The sequence below is a fragment of the Arachis hypogaea genome, chromosome 11, assembly GCF_003086295.3.
Source record: "Arachis hypogaea cultivar Tifrunner chromosome 11, arahy.Tifrunner.gnm2.J5K5, whole genome shotgun sequence".
NCBI classification, from domain to species: Eukaryota; Viridiplantae; Streptophyta; class Magnoliopsida; order Fabales; family Fabaceae; genus Arachis; species Arachis hypogaea.
Window position 1 is genome coordinate 141,665,774 of NC_092046.1, and position 24,015 is coordinate 141,689,788.

The 24,015-nt window shown below is 34.0% G+C and overlaps 2 protein-coding genes across 2 annotated transcripts; one reads left to right on the plus strand and one right to left on the minus strand.

Annotated features, from left to right (window-relative positions):
- Positions 1 to 509: 509 nt before the first annotated feature.
- Positions 510 to 6,394, minus strand: LOC112723093 (peroxisomal fatty acid beta-oxidation multifunctional protein MFP2). The gene is made up of 18 exons (XM_025774335.3): positions 5,942 to 6,394; positions 5,369 to 5,440; positions 4,869 to 4,934; positions 4,722 to 4,775; positions 4,572 to 4,639; positions 4,405 to 4,486; positions 3,796 to 3,851; positions 3,393 to 3,695; positions 3,221 to 3,307; positions 2,678 to 2,852; positions 2,439 to 2,560; positions 2,159 to 2,322; positions 1,828 to 2,082; positions 1,574 to 1,695; positions 1,356 to 1,477; positions 1,108 to 1,256; positions 883 to 1,021; positions 510 to 771 (listed from the first exon to the last, which is right to left on the minus strand). The coding sequence occupies exons 1-18, from the start codon at positions 6,033 to 6,035 to the stop codon at positions 736 to 738; spliced, it is 2,166 nt and encodes a 721-aa protein (XP_025630120.1). The 5' UTR covers positions 6,036 to 6,394; the 3' UTR covers positions 510 to 735.
- Positions 6,395 to 6,628: 234 nt separating this feature from the next.
- On the plus strand, positions 6,629 to 9,238 carry LOC112723094 (uncharacterized). Its single transcript, XM_025774336.3, has 3 exons — positions 6,629 to 7,040; positions 7,130 to 7,235; positions 8,920 to 9,238. Exons 1-3 carry the CDS (start codon positions 6,855 to 6,857, stop codon positions 9,000 to 9,002), a joined length of 375 nt encoding a protein of 124 aa, XP_025630121.1. The 5' UTR covers positions 6,629 to 6,854; the 3' UTR covers positions 9,003 to 9,238.
- Positions 9,239 to 24,015: the final 14,777 nt, after the last annotated feature.

The following is a 24,015-nucleotide window of genomic DNA, read 5'->3' on the forward strand; positions in this document are numbered from 1 at the left end:
TTGATTTGGGGAAGTCAAAATACTTCTTAGGTGGATTAATGCGCAGTTCTCCCACGCTTAAGCCAAGTAACGACCATTATAATAATCATGAAATTAGAAATAATGCATTCATTGTTTTTTTTTTATCTGGTGCAATCAAAGATTAATTAGAATAAACTAACGAGAGCAAAACGAAAGAATAATCAAATATAACTATATAAGTCCAATGGTGGATTGCGGTGACCATGACAGTGCAAAATATCAGTCGATGTAATTCGCCCAACAAATTGTAAAAAAAAAAAAAAAAAAAAAAAAAAAAAAAAAAAAAAAAAAAAAAAAAAAAAACTCAAGGTGCCTCGAATGCATGTCAATCTTTGCCATACACGTTACGGTTAAGTAGTATTCTCTACACCTTAAGTATTGGATTATCAGTTGAACAATATTGTTGACATGGATCAGCATTATTGAACCGCTAAACTAAAAGGCATATGTAATTATAAAAAGAAAAAGAATTAGCCATTCAAACATACTCCGAAAAATTATAGTGCTAACAAAATTTATAGCAATAACTAAACCCACAAGTGTAGCTGAAGTACTGAACCACAAAGTACAAATGAATACTTGGATCAAACAATTCTGCTGTCCTCAAATGTTTTATTTTCTCATCGTACATTATTTCTCAATCATATTCCTATTTTTTGAAGTAGAAATCAACGAAGAAATTCAATCTAAAACATGCAATAAGCTGTTTGCATCTTATAACCGTGACATGGCTTGGTCCTTGGGGGCACTCTGCAATAAAACAGTTGGAATTCAGTAAGTGTGATACTAATGGCAAAAAACTCTTGATAATGTAATTGACTAAATAACTTGGAAATGAATACAAATTGCTAAGTTTCTGACCAGAGGAATATCTTTAGCAGCTCTAGCAGCCAAATAATTGCAAGGCTTGAAGAATCCTCCATACAAGTCAGACCACTTCTCCAGTCTTGAGTGTATGTATTTGGATCCAAGAGAATCAGCCCAGAACATGAGACCTCCCCTGTTTAGATTATCCAAAAGTTTAAAGAAGTGTGACATAGCTATAATGTCATATGATTAATCATCAAGAGTTCAAGACAAACAAACCTGTAAGGTGGGAAACCCATGCCCATGACAGCTGAAATATCAAGATCTGCTGCCTTGACTGCGATGCCTTCGTCGAGGACCCGACAAGCCTCATTCACCACTGGAAAGAATATCATCTCTATGATGTCCTTTTCTGATAGCTTGACAAGCTGTCCAGGTTAAGACCACAACATCAGATCAAGTTCTGTTTTATATCTAAAACTTGAACTCAAACCTTGTTTCGTGGATTTGAATGGGTTAAAAATTACCTTAGGATCGACAGATACGCCAGAAATGCTCCTAGCCTTCTCAATATAGTTCTTCAATTCAGGATCAGGGCTAGCCTTGCGTTTCCCATCATACAAATAAAACCCCTTGCGGGTTGTTTCACCTGTTAGAAGCAGATATTAATCAGAGGTTTTCAGTAAATTACTTAGTATTTGACGGATATCTCCTCAAATGATGCTACCATGCAGTCTATCTTTACCTGCTCTCTTTTCTTCCTGTAGAAGAGGAATGAGCATAGATTTATAGGTCCGCTCGGGGAAGTTCTGAATGAATTGCGTGCCGGTTGCAACGGCCACTCCAAAACCGACGAGATCAGCCAATCTGCATTAGAAGATGTAGGATTATTATGTGATCATAGCACGCAGTAGAAGTAATAAAGTGATCGTGGATGCCATTGATTAGATCCTTCACAAAGTGATTTTGGATGTCATTCATATATCCAAGCAGTAATACCTGAAAGGCCCCATTGGCATTCCAAATTTGGTTATCACCCTATCAATTTTATAAAGGTCAGCACCACGTTCAACAAGTAAGAGACCTGCTTGTGTATATGGGAAGAACATCCTATTAACGGCGAATCCAGTGCAGTTTCCAACCACCACTGGAGTTTTCTTGATCTTCTTTGAAATATCTAGCACATCAACTATTATTTGGGGTGATGTATGATTGGTTCGTACAATTTCCAGAAGGGGCATAATATGTGCAGGACTGCAAAAGCACAAGTCAAGATTCAATCAGAAATGTACTGCAAGGAAATGTAGAATTCTGAAATGCAGGACACCACCTGAAAAAATGTGCTCCCACAATTCTATCTTGAGACTTTGTCTTCTGTCCAATCAAGTTCAAGTCTATTGTCGAAGTGTTGCTTGCAAGAATACAGTGAGGTGGACAATACTTTTCAAGATCAGCAAAAATCTGTTGCTTCAAAGAGATATTCTCTATAACAGCCTGTACAAACATCAAACAACAAAAATTTATAACATGAACAGGTTTTTGAACAATGTGAAGCCATGATATTAATGACAGCCAATGAGCAAACTTATATCAAAGCACATTAAACCCACCTCTATCACCATGTCCACATCTTTGAAGGATTCATAATCAAGAGAACCTTTGAGAAGAGACATGGTCTTCTCAAATTTGTCCTGGCTCATTTTCCCTTTCTTGACACGGCTCTGTAAGTTTGCTGCAAACATGGGGGGGAAAACATGAAAACATCATCAATTTTTTTCTTTTTGGGTATAAATTTTTATTTTCTTTGATAAGGAATTTTGAGAAGTCAGAAACAATGTCTGTTCTTTACCTTTAACCCTATTTACTCCAGCGTCCAAGAATTTCTCATTTACTTCTTTCAAGATGACAGGGTAGTTACTAAGAATTAAAGCAGTTGCTATTCCAGAGCCCATTAATCCTCCTCCAATGATTGCAACCTTCTTAACTTTCCTTGGAGCCAGACCACGATCAGTGATCCCAGGTACCTTTCCAAGCCAAGACATGTTTAAGCAGAAGATGCAATCAGTGAAAACAAAGAAGGCACTAGCACCTTTGGAATTGGATATTCGTATATAATAGCATTTATATGGAAATCTAGTATGAGCATCAGGGTAGCTAATCTTGGTTCAAAACATTATTCATCACCATATTACCTTCTTAGGGTAATGAGAAATACAAAGCCTCCAAACTACTGATTAAGACATGTATTGTAGAACAGAAATTCTAAGATGTGTTTCTAAAATATCATATGAACACTTATTTTAGTAAGTTGCATAGCCTTGCAAACATGACTCTCAGTCCTCACTCAAAAAGGAAAAAATAAAGATGAAGTCAACACACAATTTCAACCAACCTTGGTTGTTCCTCTTTGAGCAAAGAATATATGAACTAGGCTTTTGCATGTATCTGACACTACCAGTCCATCAAATGCTTCAGCTTCCTGCAAAGGTCAAATACAATGTAGTTAACATTTCTGCAACATCAATGTAAAGGGGAAAACAATTGTAGTGGAGACAAATGACAACCTTCATGAGTCCTATACGGGGACCAGAAGCTATTCCTTGCTCAATAACATCAATGCAAACCAAAGGATGATTGAGATTAGGAGCCTGTTTCCTAGCCTGAGCACGTGCAAATTTCAATATCTCTCTTGCCTCCCCAAGTGGTTCTATTTTGTCAGTCTTGTAAAGACTAGCAACCCATGGTCGTCGGTGCTCCAAAATATCCAGAGCCCACTTGCGAGCAGTGGTTACCAATGCATCAGCTGACACCAAACCATCTACAAGCCCCAGACTATGAGCTTCCTGCCCTTTAACTGGCTTTGAAGTCTTAATTCATAAAGAAAAACAAATTCAGGAAGTGTCAAAGAGATTAATTGAAATCACTGGACAAGGTTAAGTAAAACAAGAAGCATAAAATGTAGCATACCAGCATCATCTCAAGGGCCTTCGTCAGACCAACAAGACGAGGGAGTCGCTGTGTTCCTAAGAAAATTCATAACTCTGGGTTAACAATAAATAAAGAAAACAGAAACCTAAAAGGTAGATCAACTATAACCTTGTTCTTATCTTCTTTTGACACCACAATATAACCTTGTTCAACTAAATAGATCAACTATATGGATCAAACGATATCATAGAGCTCTATGTGTATCATATTCATGTTTGAACCATTTATATTGAAATCCTTTTTAATAATTCCCTTAATAGCTTCTTTATTTTTTGGTCTCGCTCTACCTCTAGCTATAGGAGTAACTTCCATCCAATCCACTTTCCTTGACGGGATCACTAAGTCCTTTTCCATTCTCCAAACATATCAATACCACCTGAAAGGAGATTCTATTTCTACCATCTTTTCTATAATTAACACCACCTCAACTCTCTTTCTTGTATTCATTCCGTCATTCCTACGATCTCTTTCTTCATGTTCTTGATGAACTAAATTTCAATACATACACCAAGTATTGTGCTGGTAGAAGTGTAACAAGTAAACCTAAATATAGAGGTATTAATTCAACTGAAATTAAAGCAGCCATACCTCCAAAGCCAGGAATGATTCCAAGTTGAAGTTCTGGCAAACCCAGTTGAGCAGTTGGGGTAGATAACCGGGCATTACATGCCTACAGGAGAAAGACTTTTAACATTTTAAACAAATTGCAATTTTTTTTTCCTAATTCTCTTATGTAAACAGTTAGTAATGCATACCATTGCAACCTCTAAGCCCCCACCCAAGGCCAGGCCATCAATGGCAGCAACAGAGGGTTTCCTTGAAGCTGAAAGAGGAAGTTGGTGAATTCAACATAACAGAAACTGTCAAATGAATGGTGAATAAGAAATTTGACAATAATTATGTACCTTCTACAGTATCAGTGATGATTTCTATTGATACCCATCCAGGTTTTGGACGCTCTGTATGGAGGAGACAGAGTCAGAAAATGAGTATAAACATAATAATAGAAAGACCCATGAAAAATAAAAGAAAAAAGAAACTAAAGTTAGTACCTTTTGCTGCTTGAATTCCACCAAATGCACTAATATCAAAGCCACCAGAAAATTTTCCCTTTGCACCTGGTATAGTAAACATAAGATCAGCGAGCAGGCAAGAATTATCTCTGGTGAATCTCAAGACTAGCCTACTGATTGATTTTGTTTTCTCTTCTTATCATAGATCATCTTTTGTTCTACACAGTTTATTACTCTAGTGTTTATCAAATGTGACAATGACAACCAATCTGTGAACACAATGAATCTGTAAGAATAGAATGACTTGATCATAGGTCATTTGGCTATGGAGAGTGGGGATTTGAGTAAAATGTCATAGGCCCAATCTGTGAGGTATGGCATTCTTCTTTTCATATTTCAGTTGTTCCATATTTAAACTAACAAGGGGATATCCTGTCATAAGGACCAAGATTATCTTATAAAATTGAAAAATAAAATAAAATAAAAGTGCCATTCCATCCAAGATAAAAGCTGCTCAACTCAGAAGCATGTTGCAATACCTGTGACAACAATAGCCTTAACATCATCCCTCCGTGAAGCCTCATCAAAACTCTCCTTCAAACTGTGCAATACTGGAGAAAGAGAGGAGGTGGAGCAGATATAATACAGGTTAGCCACACAATGTAAAACAGAGAATCATAGAAAAGAATCTGCATAGTGAAAGGAAGAGGTTCCAAAGAATACTGTTGCATTATCCTTAATTTTGACAACAGAGCAGCCCAAGCATAAAAAGCATGTGATAATTCAATAATGCATTAAACTCCAAATCCTCTGGTGTGGACCATTCTCGATCAGAGTCAACACAATTCAGTTGCTATGGGCAATAAAAAGAACGCACGCACACTGTTGGAATTAACAGCATCACTGATCAATTTATTAATTCATTTGACTTGTTGAAGTACTTTATATTTAATCATTAAGCATTAGAGGCGGAACAAGATCTGATTAATTTTAATCAACAGTAATATAATAAAGGCAAAAAGAATAAAAGTGCACGAAAGAGAAGATAGCTAGTAACGGAATTGGCACAAGAAAACAAGAATGAAGAAAATAGCATTTGTTAATTGTTATACCATCAAAGGAGAGAGAATTAACAGGTGGGTTGACGATGGTGATGATGGCAACCCCATCATCTCCAACCTCCAAGACGGTGCGTCCTTTACTCATTTCCCGTTGCTAATGGAGGAGAAGAGATTGGAGTGTAAAGTAGCTAGCTATGAGGGAAAGGAGCTTTGATTGTGATGCGAATGTTTTGGAGCTCAATGAAGAAGAAAGAGTTGGAGGTGTCGTAAACCAGTGACTTTGTAAACGTAATAATAATAAGTAGCTCCCAACGTGGATCTCTTATATTCTCCTCCTTCTACTAATCCTATGATTATGCATTAAATTGACCATCATTAAGGTGCACAAAATCAGATTATTTATTACAGTATGGGTATACCCATTGTGATAATATTCATACTTTTTGTCTTTTGTGTATATCCTGTAGCTACTCTCCATACTCACGCGCACACCTCAACTCTTTTTTCTTGCCTTTTAAGGTTATATTTAGTGATTGAGATAAGATAATTTGGAAAAAATAGAATATAAAAAGAAAAGTATAAAATTTATTTTTATTTTCATATTTATTTCATGTTACAACTACCAAATTATCTTCTCGTTTAGCGTTATCTTGCTTACGTGCAAGATTGATGTTCCCAATGTTCACGTTTCTCGATGTTGCTATTTTTCTTGAACTGGACGCTACTGGGATTTTTGGCAAGGATGGGCCTAGTTGTTTGGATGACGCATAAAGCCCAACCCAAGTATGGAGTTCAAAAACAAAAAATGATTGGAAGATATGAAAGGAAGAAAGAAACAAGAGTGTCCGTGTTTTTCTGAGACAGTACGTAGAGAGTAAAAGCAGGGAGAGGAGAGAGTAGAATGAATCATTGAAAAAGGAAGCAGAAACGACGAGACTTGAGTGCAGTCTGCAGTGTGTGTGTGATGAGCGGCGAGGACACCAGAAAGAGCATCGGAGGAGGAACTCTGATGGCGAGGCCCAATTCCGACGAACATGCTCCAAAGCCATCGTCAGCAACAGCAACGCCCCCTCCCACCAAGAAGATCATCATCAAGAGTGCCGATATGCCCCCCGACTTGCAAAGGGAGGCCGTTGATATCGCCGTCTCCGTTAGTTCTCTCTCTCTCTCTCTCTCTCTCTCTCTCTCTCTCTCTCTCTCTTGGCTGTTGACTTCTCAAAATGGAATCAAATCATTCAGGCATTTGAGAAGTGCAATGTCGAGAAAGACGTTGCGGAGCACATCAAGAAGGTCTTCGACAAGAGGCATGGTCCCACTTGGCATTGCATCGTTGGTCGCAATTTTGGTAGTCTCATCTCTCACCTTTCCCTTCGTTGGCATAGATCTAACGACCTCAATTTACTCTTTGTTTCATTCAAATTATTGATTTCTTCTGCAAATGCGGTTTCTTTAATCAAGCAATGCATTGTTTTGTTGCATTCCTCGAATTACACTTTTGACCTAGTTGGTTCTTCTTGGAGAAAGAATTCAGCTCAAGGTTGACTATTGAACAAAGGACATGTTCCTGCTGACTTTTGTCACTCTTCGACTTGATGTTTTGCCCTTATACTTATGATACACTGATAGTTTGTAAATATTGAAGTCATCATTCTTTGGTTTTCTCCCTTGGCAAATACACAACATTTGCTAAGTTACTTTCCAATTGGATTAGTGTGCTCTGCTGGGACTTGAATTTGTCTTTTATTTGGGGAAGAACATGAAGAGGTTAATGTGTTATCATTTACCAGATTGAGTAGTTTCTTGGGGTAACCGTACTCAATCAGTTTGCTGTCTACCACCACATTCACATTGTGCATTTGCTGCATCCCTGACATCCAAACATTTTTCATTCTCACAAGTATTCAAACCTCATGGTTAATTGGTACATGTAGATATGGTAAATATTTAAGTTTGAGTTAGCCTGTAGCTTCCTTCTGAGATTTAGCTGTTCAGGATCTTAGAGACAGTTGTTCAACATCTGGTTATTTTTAACTGTGTGTTGTAGATTACTGAAAAGTTTTCTTTTCAGCAATGCTAGTTGCTAATTTTTTATGCTCACACCTCTCTTTTTCCATTTCTTTTCATGAAAACCAATACAGGCATAGTATATCGATCAAAATTGTTTTCTCAATATTGCAGACATAGACAAATATACATGATGGTTTGTTGTATCTTTAATTATACATGTAAGGGAGTAAGATTTGGATTATTTAACATGCGAAATATTTCTGAGGTTGTACTTTGTGGAGTTTAAGTATTTAACCAATGTGATGGTCACATTCTTACATGTATTCATGATTCTAAATAGTTTACCCTTCAGAGTAAGGGAATATCAGGCTCCTTATTCATATAAATACCTTAATTTTTTATGATATTACAGACAGACCCTTATTCAAAAATGTATATAAAACATCACAAATGTAGGTGCTGGGACAATTTAATGCTCGATCACCAACTTTGTTTTTCTTCTGTTCATTATTCCAACAAATCATATTTTCTTCCAGTTTTCTACTTGAATGGATGTTCTCTGTTCATGTACATGATATTCTGTCCATGTTCCATATTTTTTATTTGATTTGTCAAAATGTGATTTGTTTTATGTTGAAGCTTACATTTGCAGCAACATAAAAACTTCTTTTTCATACATTCCATGTTTCATGATTCTGTTTTGTCAAGTTATAACTTGTCTATTGCTGGGACTTTACTTATATTTGGAGCAAACTTGTCTATTGCTGGGACTTTACTTATATTTGGAGCAACACAGAAACGTCTTTTTCATATGTTCTTATCTTTGGGGGTAAGAATTAAATAAATTGACAGTATTTCCCAGGTTATTCATTTTGTTATCAGCACCAATTTATGTTAGAATGACATGAGATTTCCGAGTGAGTTTTGCCAATCAATGCTCATGTATTGTATTGTTTACATTGGTAAGGCTAGTCTACAAATCAAGTGTTTTCATAGACTTCCTCTCCTCCCTCTTTTCGCAGGTTCTTATGTGACTCATGAAACAAACCACTTTGTTTATTTCTATTTGGATCAGAAAGCAGTTCTGCTTTTTAAGTCTGGCTAGCAACATGCTGAAGGTGACAAAAGTGTTGAAGAGTCTTGTGATTATGCTGTTATATTAACTCTTGTATGTATTGAATCCTTGGTAGGGCAAACTCTTTGATATTCTTGTCCTTGTATATCTAACTTCATGCATCTTGATCTTTCTGCTTTACTTTGTATTTTATTCGATTCGGGAGTCTTGGGAACACATAATGTCTCATTAACATTTCAAATATTTGTGACTTGTCAGACCTTAAAGGCTGTGTATGTAACTTGTGACAACTTCACATGGACAAGGTTAGCCGGTTAGGTTCCAAAGAATGGGTTTGCCTTAGTGATGTCAACATTTCACTTGCATTCCTTAGGTGGAAATTTACATTTGACATGGTGAATATTACATTTGAGAATCCTGTCAATGGTGGAATGTTGAGGATCCCATCCCCCTTGTCGTGTTTCGATACTAATTATAGAACCACTATGCCTAATAGCCAGAAAGAAAACAAAAGTACTAGTTACTATAGTAATGTTGTTTGCACATGATGTTTTTCAGACTTTTTTTCTGTTTTATTTTTTGGTGGTCGGATCTTATTATTATGAAATATATTAATCTGGGTTGAGAAATTATAGCTTTCTCTTTGAAATGGGACGAGTTCGTTTACTACTGAATCAGTCCAGTCAGTAGTAATAAGTACAGTAAAAACACATGATTTGTGGCGTCATGGATCACTGTAATCTTTTCAGCTTTGTGAAGACAACAATGAGAAGGTAAAGTGAGTGTTTGACATCGTGTGACAATTAATAAAGCAGATCAAAAGAGAAAAATATCTTTTGCTTTGACATTATCATCTTATAATTTTTTCTTGAGAATTGTATTTAAACAAAATTCACACTTGGTACTTTTTAGCTACGAAGATTACTTACAAATAATTGGTAACCCTTCAACTATAGTTGATTTTGTATTATAAAAAAATACGATTTGACGGGTATAAAGAATTTGAGAAGAGTAAGACGCTAGTATATGTAGAGATGATTAAAGAATTTGTCATCTAAACTAACTTCAGCACTTCACATTGATTATCAAACATTTTAACAATAATATAATAAGCAAATGAAAAATGTTATTTAAATTCTAAAATCAGTCATTAAAATTAGTTATTATATAATAAAAAAAATATATTTTTTATTTATTTTTAATTTATATTTTATATTTTACTTTGTATTTTATAAAGTCATTGATTTTAGTATACATCTAGTATAATTGTTGCTCATATTCTAACCCATAACTTAGTTAAACCAAAAATAAATAAAGGCTAGTATAATTGTTGCTCATATTCTAACCCATAACTTAGTTAAACCAAAAATAAATAAAGGCCAATCGACACTTTACAAATATCAGTATTCATATCTTTGTTATTACTTACCCGATCTTATAAGAGGTCAGATACGACGACATAGGTTTAGCCTTAATTATCTAAATAAGTAATTAACTCCTTCAATATTTTTTATTAATCTAGAAGAGAGATCTCAATAATTTTCCTATTAAAATATGGTTATTAACTCTATATCTACACTTATAAATATCCTAACATTCTTAGGTATTATTCGAATTATAATTTACAAAAAACTGCCTAAAACCCTTAATTTAAGCATCAGAGTTCTTTGCAAGTATCACCTTTTACCTCCTTACGAGAAACTCGGACAACGACAATAAAAGACGTCAGACGCTACCCCAAAAATGAGTCTGAACCTCAGGTTCAGACCCAAATTCATCTGTTTCAAGTAACTCTCAAAAAGTTGTAAACAAATAAATAAAATAATTAGTATCTATTATTATTATTATTATTATTATTATTATTATTATTATTATTATTATTATTATTATTATGGTCAACTGTCGTTATTAACTCTACCGAATGATACATGTCCAAAACCCAGAGCGTTAGTTGCATGAGATAAGTGGTAAAGAATAACTGAATGGTGCACATATAGTAATGCAAGCTTTAAAGCTTTTTTGGTGCATCTTGCCTGTTCTTAAAAGTTAAAACAATATGTTGAATTCTAATCTTGCCTCTAGAATCGAATCAGAATAACCAAAGTTTGCAGACTCTAAATTCATATAATTTTGTTATGGGAATGGGTAGGAGTATAGAGTGGATTTCGTCATCCTGCAAATATGCATCAAAGTATGCCACTTTCTTTGTCATTAGTTTATTAATGAAGTTTGAATTTTGAAATAGTTGGCATTCAAGAAAATAATTATAAATGGAAAAAAGTTCAGACACTTTTTTTGCAGGTTCATTAATTTGTGAAGAACCTTTCAAAATAAAGGCAGACAAAAGAGTTGAGGATAGTGGTTGTGGAATTATATTGAATCATACAAATTATTCACATATATAGAATATGTATAATTTATTTCAGAGAGAAAGAGAAGGAAGAAAAAAAAAAAGGAAAAATAGAAAAGTAAAATCAAGGGATCCTACAGAGAATAAAGATAAAAGATTGAGTATTTACCCATTTCTGAGGTTATTTATTCTTTTATGTTTTTGTTCTGAACCCCATTTATTGTGATTACAATGCTTAATTGTCTCTCTGGTTGGTTCCCAGCTGTATATATCTTTCAATAACCGATATTGGTCCATTAGCCCATGGTTTGGTTTCAATTTTCATCGTACATGGCTCTGCCAATTTTAATTTTATGCATAGAAGTTTGAATCTTAAAATGGAATATTTGCATGTGCATCATGCATAAAACTCACAAGAGACCTCATAAAACGTCACATTGCATTATTACATATATAATAAGATCTCTTTGAAGGATCTTTTCCTCTTCCACTACTACTATATAGCCTTAGCCATCTCTTTTTCAAACAGTATGTGTACGTAGCATTATTGCTCAACAAATGTACCACTACATATATATTTTTGTGTCATTGGATTTCTTACTTTCTTTAATTAAGGACATAGCTATGTTAAGAGTTGAGTTTGCATATAGGGGAAGAAAAAAAAAAACAGTTGTAAACTAAAAGAACGGTCCATGCAGTATTAATAATTTAGACAAAATGCCAGCTTTCTGGTACCTGATTAATAATGCATGAAAGAAGACAACAAAACTATATTCTCTCTTTTCTTTTCAGCAAAGCTAATAACAAGAGCTCTGATCTTACCTCTTAGTCTCTTACCTTTCAAGTTTGATGAACAGTAGTCCGGTGCTCTTTGTGCAAGTGACATTTCACCCGAAACCCATGTTCTTCATTATTTGTCGTTTCTTTATTAATTATAAGAGGAGTGCTAGGGCCAGCAACTTTTATGATTTATAGCCATCAAATAGCCATCAATGATGATTTTAATAGTATGAGATTAGTGTGAGATTTCATCCAATAGCTCACTTTTCTTTGCTGGTTACATGCTGGCCAAAATTTGAAAAAGTTGCTGGCCCTAGACTTTTCCTTATTATTATTACTCATTTGATAATTTTTTGAAGTGATATACATGATGTATATAATTTTGACATCAATTAATCAATTAAAATACTAGTAAACAACAACCAACTATTAATTAGATTGTAAACAAGCAAAAAAAATAACTAAAATCAAATAAAAAAATCCAAAAAATCTAAAACCAAATAAAAAAATATCTAAAATTATTATAAAAAAGTATTTAAAATTTAACAAAAAAAATCTAAAATCATTATAAAAGAACATCTAAAATTTAATAAAAGAAAATTCAAAATCTGAGCAATAAAAACCCTTTTAATTATGATATAAAAACACATCACGTTTAGATATTTTTTTATACTTAGATTTCATAGGTTTAAATTTTAGATATTTGGGATATTTTTTTGGGATTGTACAATAAAAAAATAAAAACAAACTATTAAAAAAGAAGGCATTATTTTCAATGTCTCTTATACCTAAATTTTGAATATTTAAATTTTAGAGTTTTTGAATTTTTTCAGTAATGTACAATTGAAAATAAATGAAAGTAAACTATTAAAAACAAAAGTATCATTTTGGATGTTTTTTATACCTAAAGTTTAAATGTTTAAATTTTAGAGGTTTCAAATAGTTTTTATGGAAATGTACGTTAAAAAGTAAATGAAAATAAATAATATATCCGGATTTCGTATGTTTAAATTTTAAAGGTTCTGAATATTCTCTCTATGATTTTGGATGCTTTTCATTTTTTGTGTTGTAGTTAGGTGGTGTTTCTCAACAATGTAAAAATGTGGTGTATTTTTATTTTATATGGATACTATCAATTTGAGAGTCAGATTTGTAGTTTTTATTTATTTATTTTTAAAATTTACAAATCTGAAGATCAAATTTGTATTTTAGCATTGAAAAATTTTTTAAACATACAAATCGGACCTCTAATTTGTTTTACATCGTAAAAATTTTTATTTCATCACAAAGCGGACCATTCGATTTGTGCACTAAGAAAATCTGAGGGTCCAATTTCTTATTTAAAATATAAAAATTCATATCAAAGAAAAATACATCAATTAACCATAATACTAGAATGCACAATTTTTTCATTACTAAAAAAATTAGCCTAATTTTAGATGTTTCATTTTATTAGGTTTTGGATGTTCTTTTTAACAATTTTATTTGGATGCTTTATACTACAAGAAAAATGCTGAGTACTGTCGGAAACAATCGGACGGTATAAACCTTGCCGGTAAATATTTATCGTCGGATTTATTCCGTCCGACGGTAATTACCATTGGATTCTCCGGCGAATTACCTGCTCAAAAACTTAATTGGTTACCGGCAAATTTTTTCTACGGTAATATTGGCATCAAAAAATGTTGTTCCATGCCATATTAATGTCGGATTATTCCAACCGTAATGTCAATATTCTTTTAAAAAATTGAAATAAATTGTCAATTTTAATTTTAAATTTAAATTTTTTCACACAATTAGTGGTCAATTAATAAATAATGAAGAATTTTTATTTAAAATAAATAATACAATGTCCAAATAAATTAAAAGTCAACTATATCAAATAAATACAATGAAACAATAAAACAAAAAACTAATATCTACAGATCTAGATAGTCGTTCTCGTCAGTCCTGTGGCCTTGAGTTGGCGGCGCAGAAGGGGTGACGATGTCCGTCTACCACCAATAGGACTGTTGCCACCTGCAGCAGGACCGCTGCCACCAGTAGGGTCGATGTCAGCAGCGCGCATCTGGGCCTGGTACACCTCCATCTGAGCCTCCATACGCTGCATCCTCTCCAGTGACTCCCTAAACTCCAACCTGAGCTCATCCGTAGACGTCACGCAGGTGAGAATCTCCTGATACATCTCTCGATAATTGTTAAGCTCCTAAGCCTGCTGGTGAAGGCTACGCTAGAGCTCCTGCACCTACAGCCTCAAATCCACACCTTCCTCGAGCTGGATAGCTTGACTAGTAGCAGAGCCTGACGACAGCCTCAACGTCGAGGTGCGGAGGCTGCTGGCAAAGAATGACCCCATCCCGTATATGCGGTTCTTATACGGGGCTGAAGCGGTCTCGCGCCAAACCGCATCGGGGTCGACGACTAAAGCTACAGAGCCATTGGCGGCGTCCTCCCCACTTTGCTGAGACTGTTGAGTCGCGGCCTCTAGTCTTTGTGTATAGGACTCATGTGCAATTAACATAAGTTACTGTGATTAGTAAGACATATATATAGTTAATTTATAATAATTTCATAGCAGAAGATAATTAGATGTATGTTTAGTCACATAATGGTCCTGAGAACACTGATCAGTAAATCTCGCTTTGTTCTCCTTCAACGTGAGGGTGTACTTGAAACGTCTCCGGCAATATGGTCTCACGGTCCAACGACTTTGACTACACAAATTGCATTCAAATACAAAATTATTAGAATGCCTAGTAATGATATGCAAAACAAATAAAATAACGAAGTTATTAAGAAAATTAAAGAAACTACATACCAGTCTGGCCTTGGTCTTCATGAAGGTCGCTGAGCCATCGGTGTACTTGGACGACCTGGCCGATACCCTATTAGCTCTATTGGTGAGATGCCGATGCCTAAACCCCGCATCGGTCTCCCAATGAGCTAACAGGCCCTTCTTTACCTCCAATCGAAGCCATATATTCCGCTGGTCCCGCCCATGACGAACATCATCCAGCATCTGCTGGAGCCGGCGATCTATTCTATGGTCAAATATCTTCCGGATGGCCAAGTCGTACTCAGCATCCCAAATAAAGTCAGCTGCAACAAAGAAGCTTTAAAATTAGTTAAGCAAGATAGATAATATAAACTAGCTAAAAAGGTTTGAAACAGAAACAATGAAAGTAATTACCGTACATTTCTCAAACCAGCGCTTCCTGGTCTCATGGAGATCTTCGTGTAGTTGGGTCAGGGCTGGTCGTACATCAGCTTAATGATGATCTCTTGAGTACACGCGTTTGGGTTCAGCAAAAACCTAACAATAACCCACAAACAAGAATTAACCCTAATCATTAAATCTAGAAAACAAGAATCATAATTATTAAAACTAGAAAACAAATACCAGCAATCCAAATCAACCTAAATCCACTAAATAGAAATCAATTTTCAGGAATTTTCAGCAATAACAGGAATCATAATAAATAAAACTAGAAAATAATGACCAGTAATCCAAATCAACCTAAATCCACTAAACAGGAATCAATTTTAGGAACTTTCAATAATAACAAGAATCATAATCATTAAAACTAAAAAACAATAACCAGCAAGTAACACTTAAATCAACTAAACTAGAAACAATTCAGGCACTTTCAGCGATAACCATACATAGAAAATACACGAGCATTCAATGAGTTACTTACCCTGTACCGCCATCAAACCAAATGGGCAACCGTGTGGTGGGAGGTGGTGGAGGGACATCAGCTGCTACCTCACTTCCGTGTTGGATTTCGGGGCCGCGACATTCGTCATTGGAGTCAACGTCGCCGTGGATGCGCACTGCTGAGCGGTAGGAGGTGGCGTCGCTGCCGTGGACAGAGGCACGTAGTTGGAATTAGGGACCATGATGAATAAATGGTCTGCTAAACCTGCAACGTGTGGCATGATCGTGGTGGTCGGAGTAGAGGGAGAGGATCCAAAAGTCCGGGGGTACTGGAAGAAACCCTCTCTTTACCCCGACCACAGCTACGACCACGACCAGCAGCACCTCTTCCTGTCATTATGTCTGCATATATCAAACTATCAAATACAATGAGACAATTCCAAACACTTCAAGCATTCGAAATCTAATGTATTGAATCAAACATAACTTAATTAGCCTAAATCCACTAAGATTAGAAAACTAAACTGAACTAACTTCAAAACTTATTCAAAATTAAAATTCTAATTCTACTCAAACCTAAATTAAATTAAACTGAAATAAAAAAATTATCAAACAATCTCAGCAATAATTTTTCAGTAAAACAGTCATCAACGCAGCAATTAACACAATTAGACAATTCCAAATACTTCAAGCATTTGAAATCTAATGTATTGAATCAAACATAACTTACTCAACCTAAATACAGTAAGATTAGAAAACTAAACTGAACCAATTTTGAAACTGGTTTAAAATTAAAATTCTAATTCTACTCAAACCTAAACTAAATTAAACTAAAATTAAACAATTATTAAATAATCTCAACAATAATTTTTCAGCAAAATAGTCATCAACGCAGTAATTAACATGATTAAATAATTTCAAACACTTCAACTATTCAAAACCTAATGTATTGAATCTAACCTAACTTAATCAACCTAAATACACTAAAATTAAAAAACTAAGCTGTACTAACTTTAAAACCGATTCAAAATTAAAATTAAAGTCCTACTCAAACCTAAACTACATTAAACTAAAATTAAATGAATTGGAAAAGAGTTGTTCATTGAACCTGTAATGAAGAACAATAAAAATAAGAGAAGACATGGATGTTGAAGTGGTGGTCATCAAAGTTGCTGTGGTGACAGATGGTGGTAATGGCAGGTGGTGGTGACGACGAAGGAGAGAGAGAGAGAGGCGGGAGAAGAAGGAGAAGAAAGAGGGGGTGGCGACGACGGAGAGGAAGTGATGACGGCGGTGCTCTTGGTGGCAACGGAAGGGGCAGGGAACGAAGGTGGTGGTGGTGATGAGAGAGAGGGTGGAGATGAAGATAGAGAGTGTGAAATTCGAAATGGGGGAGACGACGTTCACGCTTTCATTTGGGGCACTGTTATTGTCAGAGTAATCCGATGGTAACGTTTTTCGTGTGCCAAAACGCAGTGTTTCACTAAACATTGTTACCATCGGATCTTTTCGTCGGTAAATTCGATGGTAGTGGGCGCGCCAAAAAAATTTTTTCCCCTTCAAATATTACCGTTGATGTTATCGTCGGAAATGTTATTCCGACGGTAATATTTTAGGTTTACAAATTTCCTACCTAATCCGATGGTAAATTCGATGAAAATCTTGCTACTAACGTTCGACGCTAAATCCGACGGTACTCAACATTTTTCTTGTAGTCTTTTTTATAGGTTTTGGATGTTTCTTCTATGATTTTGAATGTTCTCTTTTAAGATTTTAAATATTTTTTGGTAACGTTTTATAATAAAATTGGCTAAGTTTTTAAAATGTTGACTGAAGAAGAGGTTGGCTATCTAGATTTTTTGTTTTGACATATACTACCTAGTTTCATTCTATAATACTGTGTTTGGTTTTGAGGATAGGACAAGACAACACACTAAGAACAAGATACAACGGACAGAGATACAAAAATTTGTATTTTTGTATTTTATTTGGTGATAAACTAAAATAAATTATGAAAGTCTTATTTCTTCTTATTTTTTCATTTAAAAAAATTAAAAAATATAATTATGAAAAATTAACAAGACACTACGGAAAAAAATACTGAGTACCGTCAGATTTACCGTTGTCCTGGAGTTGACAGTATAAAGGTGCCGAAAACTGTTTACCAGCGAATTATTTTCGTCTGACGCTAATTAACGGCAGATTTTATGTTAATCCAATGGTAACTTGGGCACCATTTCACGTGTTTAGGTGCCAAGTTACCATAAAAAATTCAACAAGTCCGTCGGTAGGTATTTTTTTGGCACAGTTAAGCCACAATTAGTAGTCAAATTAAAACTCTTGCTAACAAAATTGTTTGTAGAAATCTAAAATTATCCAAAATGAACATATTATTTTATTAAAAATAAATGGTCTGAATATAATAAAATGTCACAGAAGTAGAATACAATGAAATAGACAAAAAAAATAAATTCCTAAACCCTACAGATCCTTGTAATCGTCGTCGTCGTCGGGGTCCCCCTGCTTAGGCGGTGGAGTAAGTACTGACGTCGGTGCCTCATCAGCGGTGTTGCCACTGGAACCATCAGCATCGCTGCCTCCAGCATACATCTGCTTGTTGTACACCTCCATCTATTCTCGCAAACGATCTAGCTGCTCCTGCTTCTCTGTAAGGTCCGAGCTTATGGCAACGGCTACTCCCTCACATGCAAGAAGGTTGTTGTACCTCTATTCAGACTGCTCCGCTTGTTGGCGAAGCTCCTGTGTTAGCTTTTGTACCTCTTCCTGAAGTCGAGAACTTCCTGGAGATCGATAGAGCTGGTGGCAAAGGCAGAGACAGAGAAAGCCACCAACGCGAAGGAATGGAGGCCGCTGAAGCGGCGATTCTTGTGACGTTCAGAGGCAGTCTTGCACCAAACCCTATCAGGATCTACCACTGAGGTCTCGGAGCCAGAAATGCCGTTCCCTCTAGGTGGCTGAGACTATTGGGTCGCGACCTCCAACCTCTGCGTGTAATCCTCTTGTGGCACACACGTTGTGATTAGGATAATAGTTAATTGACTTTAAACCAAATAAGTTTGAAACTTAGGATTAATTTAAACTATGTAATGGCCGTAGACTGGTCGTCAGCAAATCTCTCCTTGTTGGCCTTCAAAGTATGGATATACTTGAAGGTCTTTACCAGCGTCTTTTTTTCATCTTCATAAAGGTCGCCGATGCACCTGTATACTTTGATGATTGGTGCGGAATTTAAAGTCCACAAACTAACCGGCAAGTGTACCGGGTCGTACCAAGTAATACCTCAGGTGAGTGAGGGTCGATCCCACGAGCATTGAAGGACTAAGCAACAATGGTTAAATGATTTACTTAGTTAGGCAAACAGAAAATAGTGTTTGAGAGTTCAAAGACATTAAACAATATAAAGAATATTAAAGAAAGGCAAGTAAATAAGTTGGGAATATGTATAGAGAAACAGTTAAGGCTTCAGAGTTATCTAATTTCTGGATTGACTTTTCTTATTAACTATTTTAGTCATGCAAGATTTAATTCATAGCAAACTATATATGACTAGACCCTAATTTCTTAGACCTTCCTAGTCTCATCTAAAATTCATCAATTGCCAATTCCTTGGTCACTTAATTCCAATTAGGGGATGAAGCTTAATTCTAGTTTATATGCCACAGAAATCCTAATTACCAAAATATAAAAGGATTATATGTCACGTATCCCATTAAATCCAGATAATTAAAATTTAGGAGAATTTGTTTTCAAGCTGTTGTTCAAGTAAAGAGCTTTTCCAAGTTATACAAGAACTCAATTAGAAAGAGAGTCATACTTCCGTTCCACCCAAATTCATAAGAATAAGACGAAAACAATTCTTGAAATAGAAATCAATATATGAATTAAAATAGAAAAATAATAAAATCAATCCATACAATAGACAGAGCTCCTAACCTTAACAGTGGAGGTTTAGTTGCTCATGGCAAGGAGAGAAAATAAGGATTCTGATAAAATGTATTTTGGTAGATGTGGAATGGGATCCCCCTGTGGAATAATCCCACTCCCCTTTTATATCTAATCCTAATTAATTTAAAATCTATCTTCTAAAACTAAAATAATATCTTTTCCTATTTTAAATTAATGAAAGATGCTCATGCATCAACGACTTGGGTGAAGCCTTGTGAGCGATGTTCGTCAGACAGCGACGCTTTAACCCTCATCATTTCAAAATGGGCCTCTAGTTCCTTCTTGATGGATGGATGGATCCATCTCGCTAGGTGGTCGCGCCCCTAACGAACGTCACTCATCATCTGCTGAATCCGTTTTGCTGTCCGGTGATCAGATCTTCCTGATCATGAGATTATGTTCTGTATCCTATATGAATTTTAACTGCACAAAGTAATTCAACAACATTATTTAGTCGAGATAAAATACAATTAATTAATTCAACATTATTGGATTCTTACCGCCCACTTCTGAAACCACCGCTCTTTGGTCTTAGTCGGGATCGTCGTGTACCTCGGCTACGGGTGGTCATACATTGACTTAATGACCTCGAAGACCATCTTCTGTGTGCAAGTATTATTGTTTGGTGCAAACCTATCAGAGAAAAAACCTAACATTAACAAACACATATAAACACATAAACTAAAGATTAACAAATGTAAGATTAAAACATTGTATGTACTCATGCCTGCATGCCATTGGCCAAATCCTCAGCTGGATGTCGGCGGTGGTAGAGGGACATCCTGCTGGGGGGCACTAGAGGGCTTACCCACCGCAGTATCTCTCGCTAGATCTACAGGAGACATAGCAGAGGGAGGCACGTAGTTCGAGTTTGGGACCATGATAAACTGTTGGTCCGCTAGACCCGCCTATAACGTCACAGGGGTCGACGGGGTTGTCGGGGTAGAGGATGATGATTGAAAAGTCCTCAAGGATTCGGTGGAAGCCATCCCTACCATGACCACGAGATCCACTCAATTTATCTCTACTACTTGTCATCATGCATGTCTGCAAAGAGAATATACTATTAACACTAATCAATATATATACTACAAAAATCATTTAACATTTGGATTATTTCAAAAAAAAATTGACATAACCTCCCCTAAAATTTGACATATATCCACATATATGGTTCCCACAAATCCAACCAACCTCGGCCTCAATCCATAGCATCATCAGTCAAAACACAATCAAATTCATAACATTTCTAGCAGATTATAATAACTTATTTTCATAGGTAGGTAAATTCACAAGCTTTAGAGTTAACTATTGCTACTATTAAATATTACATAATATAGGTAAGTATATTATATAAACTTAAGGCTTGTAACATTTTTTTAATACATTTCCTACTTCAATATCAAGCATCTTGCACTTCTTCCTAAATCCTAAATCAACATACAACTAATTCATAATTCCTAAATTAATTTCATCCTAAATCCTAAATTAGCATATGATAACCAAGTCTTAAATCCTAAAGTAACATATAACTAATTCCTAAATCTTGAATTAACTTCATCCTAAATCCTAAATTAGCATATGATAACCAAATCCTAAATTCTAAATTAACTTAACACTAAATCCTAAATTAGCATATAATAATCAAACCTTAAATCCTAAATTATCATATAACTAAATGCTAAATTAACATATAACTAAATCTTAATTAAATTAACTTAAACAAGGAAAAAGAGGGACCATAGAACCTAAGGAAAGAACAGAAGAAGAAGAACAGAGAAAAAGTGGGAGTCGCGTTGATGCTGAATGGCGACGGCGTCGGTGCTGGACGACGGCAACGATGTTAGATGGCGACGGTAGCAAACAAACAGAGAGAAAGAGAGAGTCGCGGCTAATGGAGGAAAAAGGAGGAACAGGCTGACGGAGGGACAAGCGGCAGTGGAACTGAGGATGGACTACAGGGAGAGGCGACGGTTAGAGAAAAAAAGGAAAAAGAGAGGTTAGAGAAAGAGATGAAATTTCGAAATGAAGGAGGAGAAGGTTTGGTCTTTAAATTTTAAGACTCGTTACTCTTAGATTTATTGGTGGATAAATTTAATGATAACTCATTATGAGTCACCAAAATATATCATTTCACTAAAATGAATTTACCGACGAATTATTTTAACAATATTCAATATTTTCTTGTAGTAAAAATAATAAAAAAATAAAAATAAATTATATTTTTTGTTAATAATATTTTTATATTAAAATAAATACAAAATATGTTAATTTAATATTTTTAAATATAATATTTTTATTCATATTTTATCTGATAAATATAATTTTATATTTCTATATTTTTGTTTCAGTATATCATATCCATAAACAAACACAGCCTAAATATCTTATATGCATGGCTCATCATCAAGATATAGATATAGATAAGCAAGATACTTATTATACATGTAGCCACGTTAGACATTTAATAATTTTATAGATAATCAATTAATCATACAAGGAGCCACGTTAGACATTTAATACTTAATTTTATTGATAATAATATCGTGCAGTGTTAATCCCCTACTATTTATTATAGGGTGGATATCTAGCTAAGTTTATTTCAATAGTTATCCACAATCGCCCGTTTAAGATAAAAAGCCCTTTTCCTTTTCCCCTTCCACGCATTTCCATCGACCAACCCCTGGATGGATAAGAATCTCCACTTATAAAGGTGTACTAATTATTTTTACCAATAATTAGACATCATTAGTTTCTGGTAGATAGTCACATAAAAAATAGTTAAAATAGATATTTGCATGAAGATTACTTTAATCATTTTCTAGAAATAGTTACTTTATTTTAAAAAAATAATTATAATTACTAATAAAAACACATATCAACTGAAATTACAAACAAAACTATATATATAAATATATATATTTTTAGTTTTGGTGAAAATAATAACTTTTTATATTAATATGTTTGACATAAAATGAAATCAAACATTTAGTATACCTATAAAATTATTATAAAATCCAAACTAAAAAATATAAATGTTTGCATGGTTTTAAAATTTTTTATTTATTTTGTTCTTTTTTTTATTTTTAAATAAAATAATAAAAATTAAAATTTATATTAAATTATTTAATATAATATATTTTAATATTTTAAGTATTATTTTTACATAAAAATATGTTAATACGAGTAAATACTAAAATTAAAGTAAGAAAAATGAGAGAAAATAAAAACAACAAAGAATGGTAGCGATGTTTGATTCCATTACTATGTTATGTGATTGATGTCTGTCCTCAAGGTGGGCACCCCAACATGTGGTCCTCATCAAGAAAAATATGTTTTGATTAGTTATCAATTTAATTTTTTTTACTATTAATAAGTTATAATTCAAATAATAATGAATTATAATTTAAATATATAATAGAATTTTTTATACTCACTTAAAAGATTATGAATTTGAGTCTTTTTATTTTTAATAAAAAAAATTTTAATTAAATAATTTAATAATATATTTTATTCTATATTTTTAAATATTAATTATTAATTAATAAAAATAAATAAATTCTAATGAGTTTTTAATATTCTTGGTACATTAATACAATACAATATATATGTGCTTACCGCTTAATGCTTTCATATTTTGATGCAATATTTTTACGCAATTCGTGCCCTTCGATGCAAGGTCATTTTTTGCCATCTATTATATATTACTTTTTTGTCAACATATTTATCAGAGTCCAATATTTAAGCTCTATTAGCATAAAATTAGGATAAAGTATTAAATTAATTTTTTATTTTTAGGCGTAATTTTATTTTAATTTTTAAAATTTAAAATATTTTATTTAAATTCAAAAAAAATTATTTAATTTTAATATAATTTTACTATGAAATCAAAATTAAATAATTAATAAAATATCTTATATAACAACTATATAAAAACAAAGTCAATAATTAAAAAATAAGTACAAACTCTAAAAATATAAAATTAACCGTAAATGTATCAATATATTATTTATCATATAAGGCATTGTCTTTAGTAAAGCCCTATATTAAACTATTATAGATTAGTTTAGATTTAGTTAGCTTTTTAATTTAATTAGTTACACTGACTAAAAAACTATGTATATACACCTATCCAGTTATTTAATTAGTTCATCATATATAGTATGTAATTTGATTCGTTTCAATATTTTTAATTAAATAATTAATTAACATTGAAAGAATTTTATTCTATATAATAATAAGTGAATCTAGTTTGAGCCAGAGTTGTTAATGTCTGATCAAGTTTTATA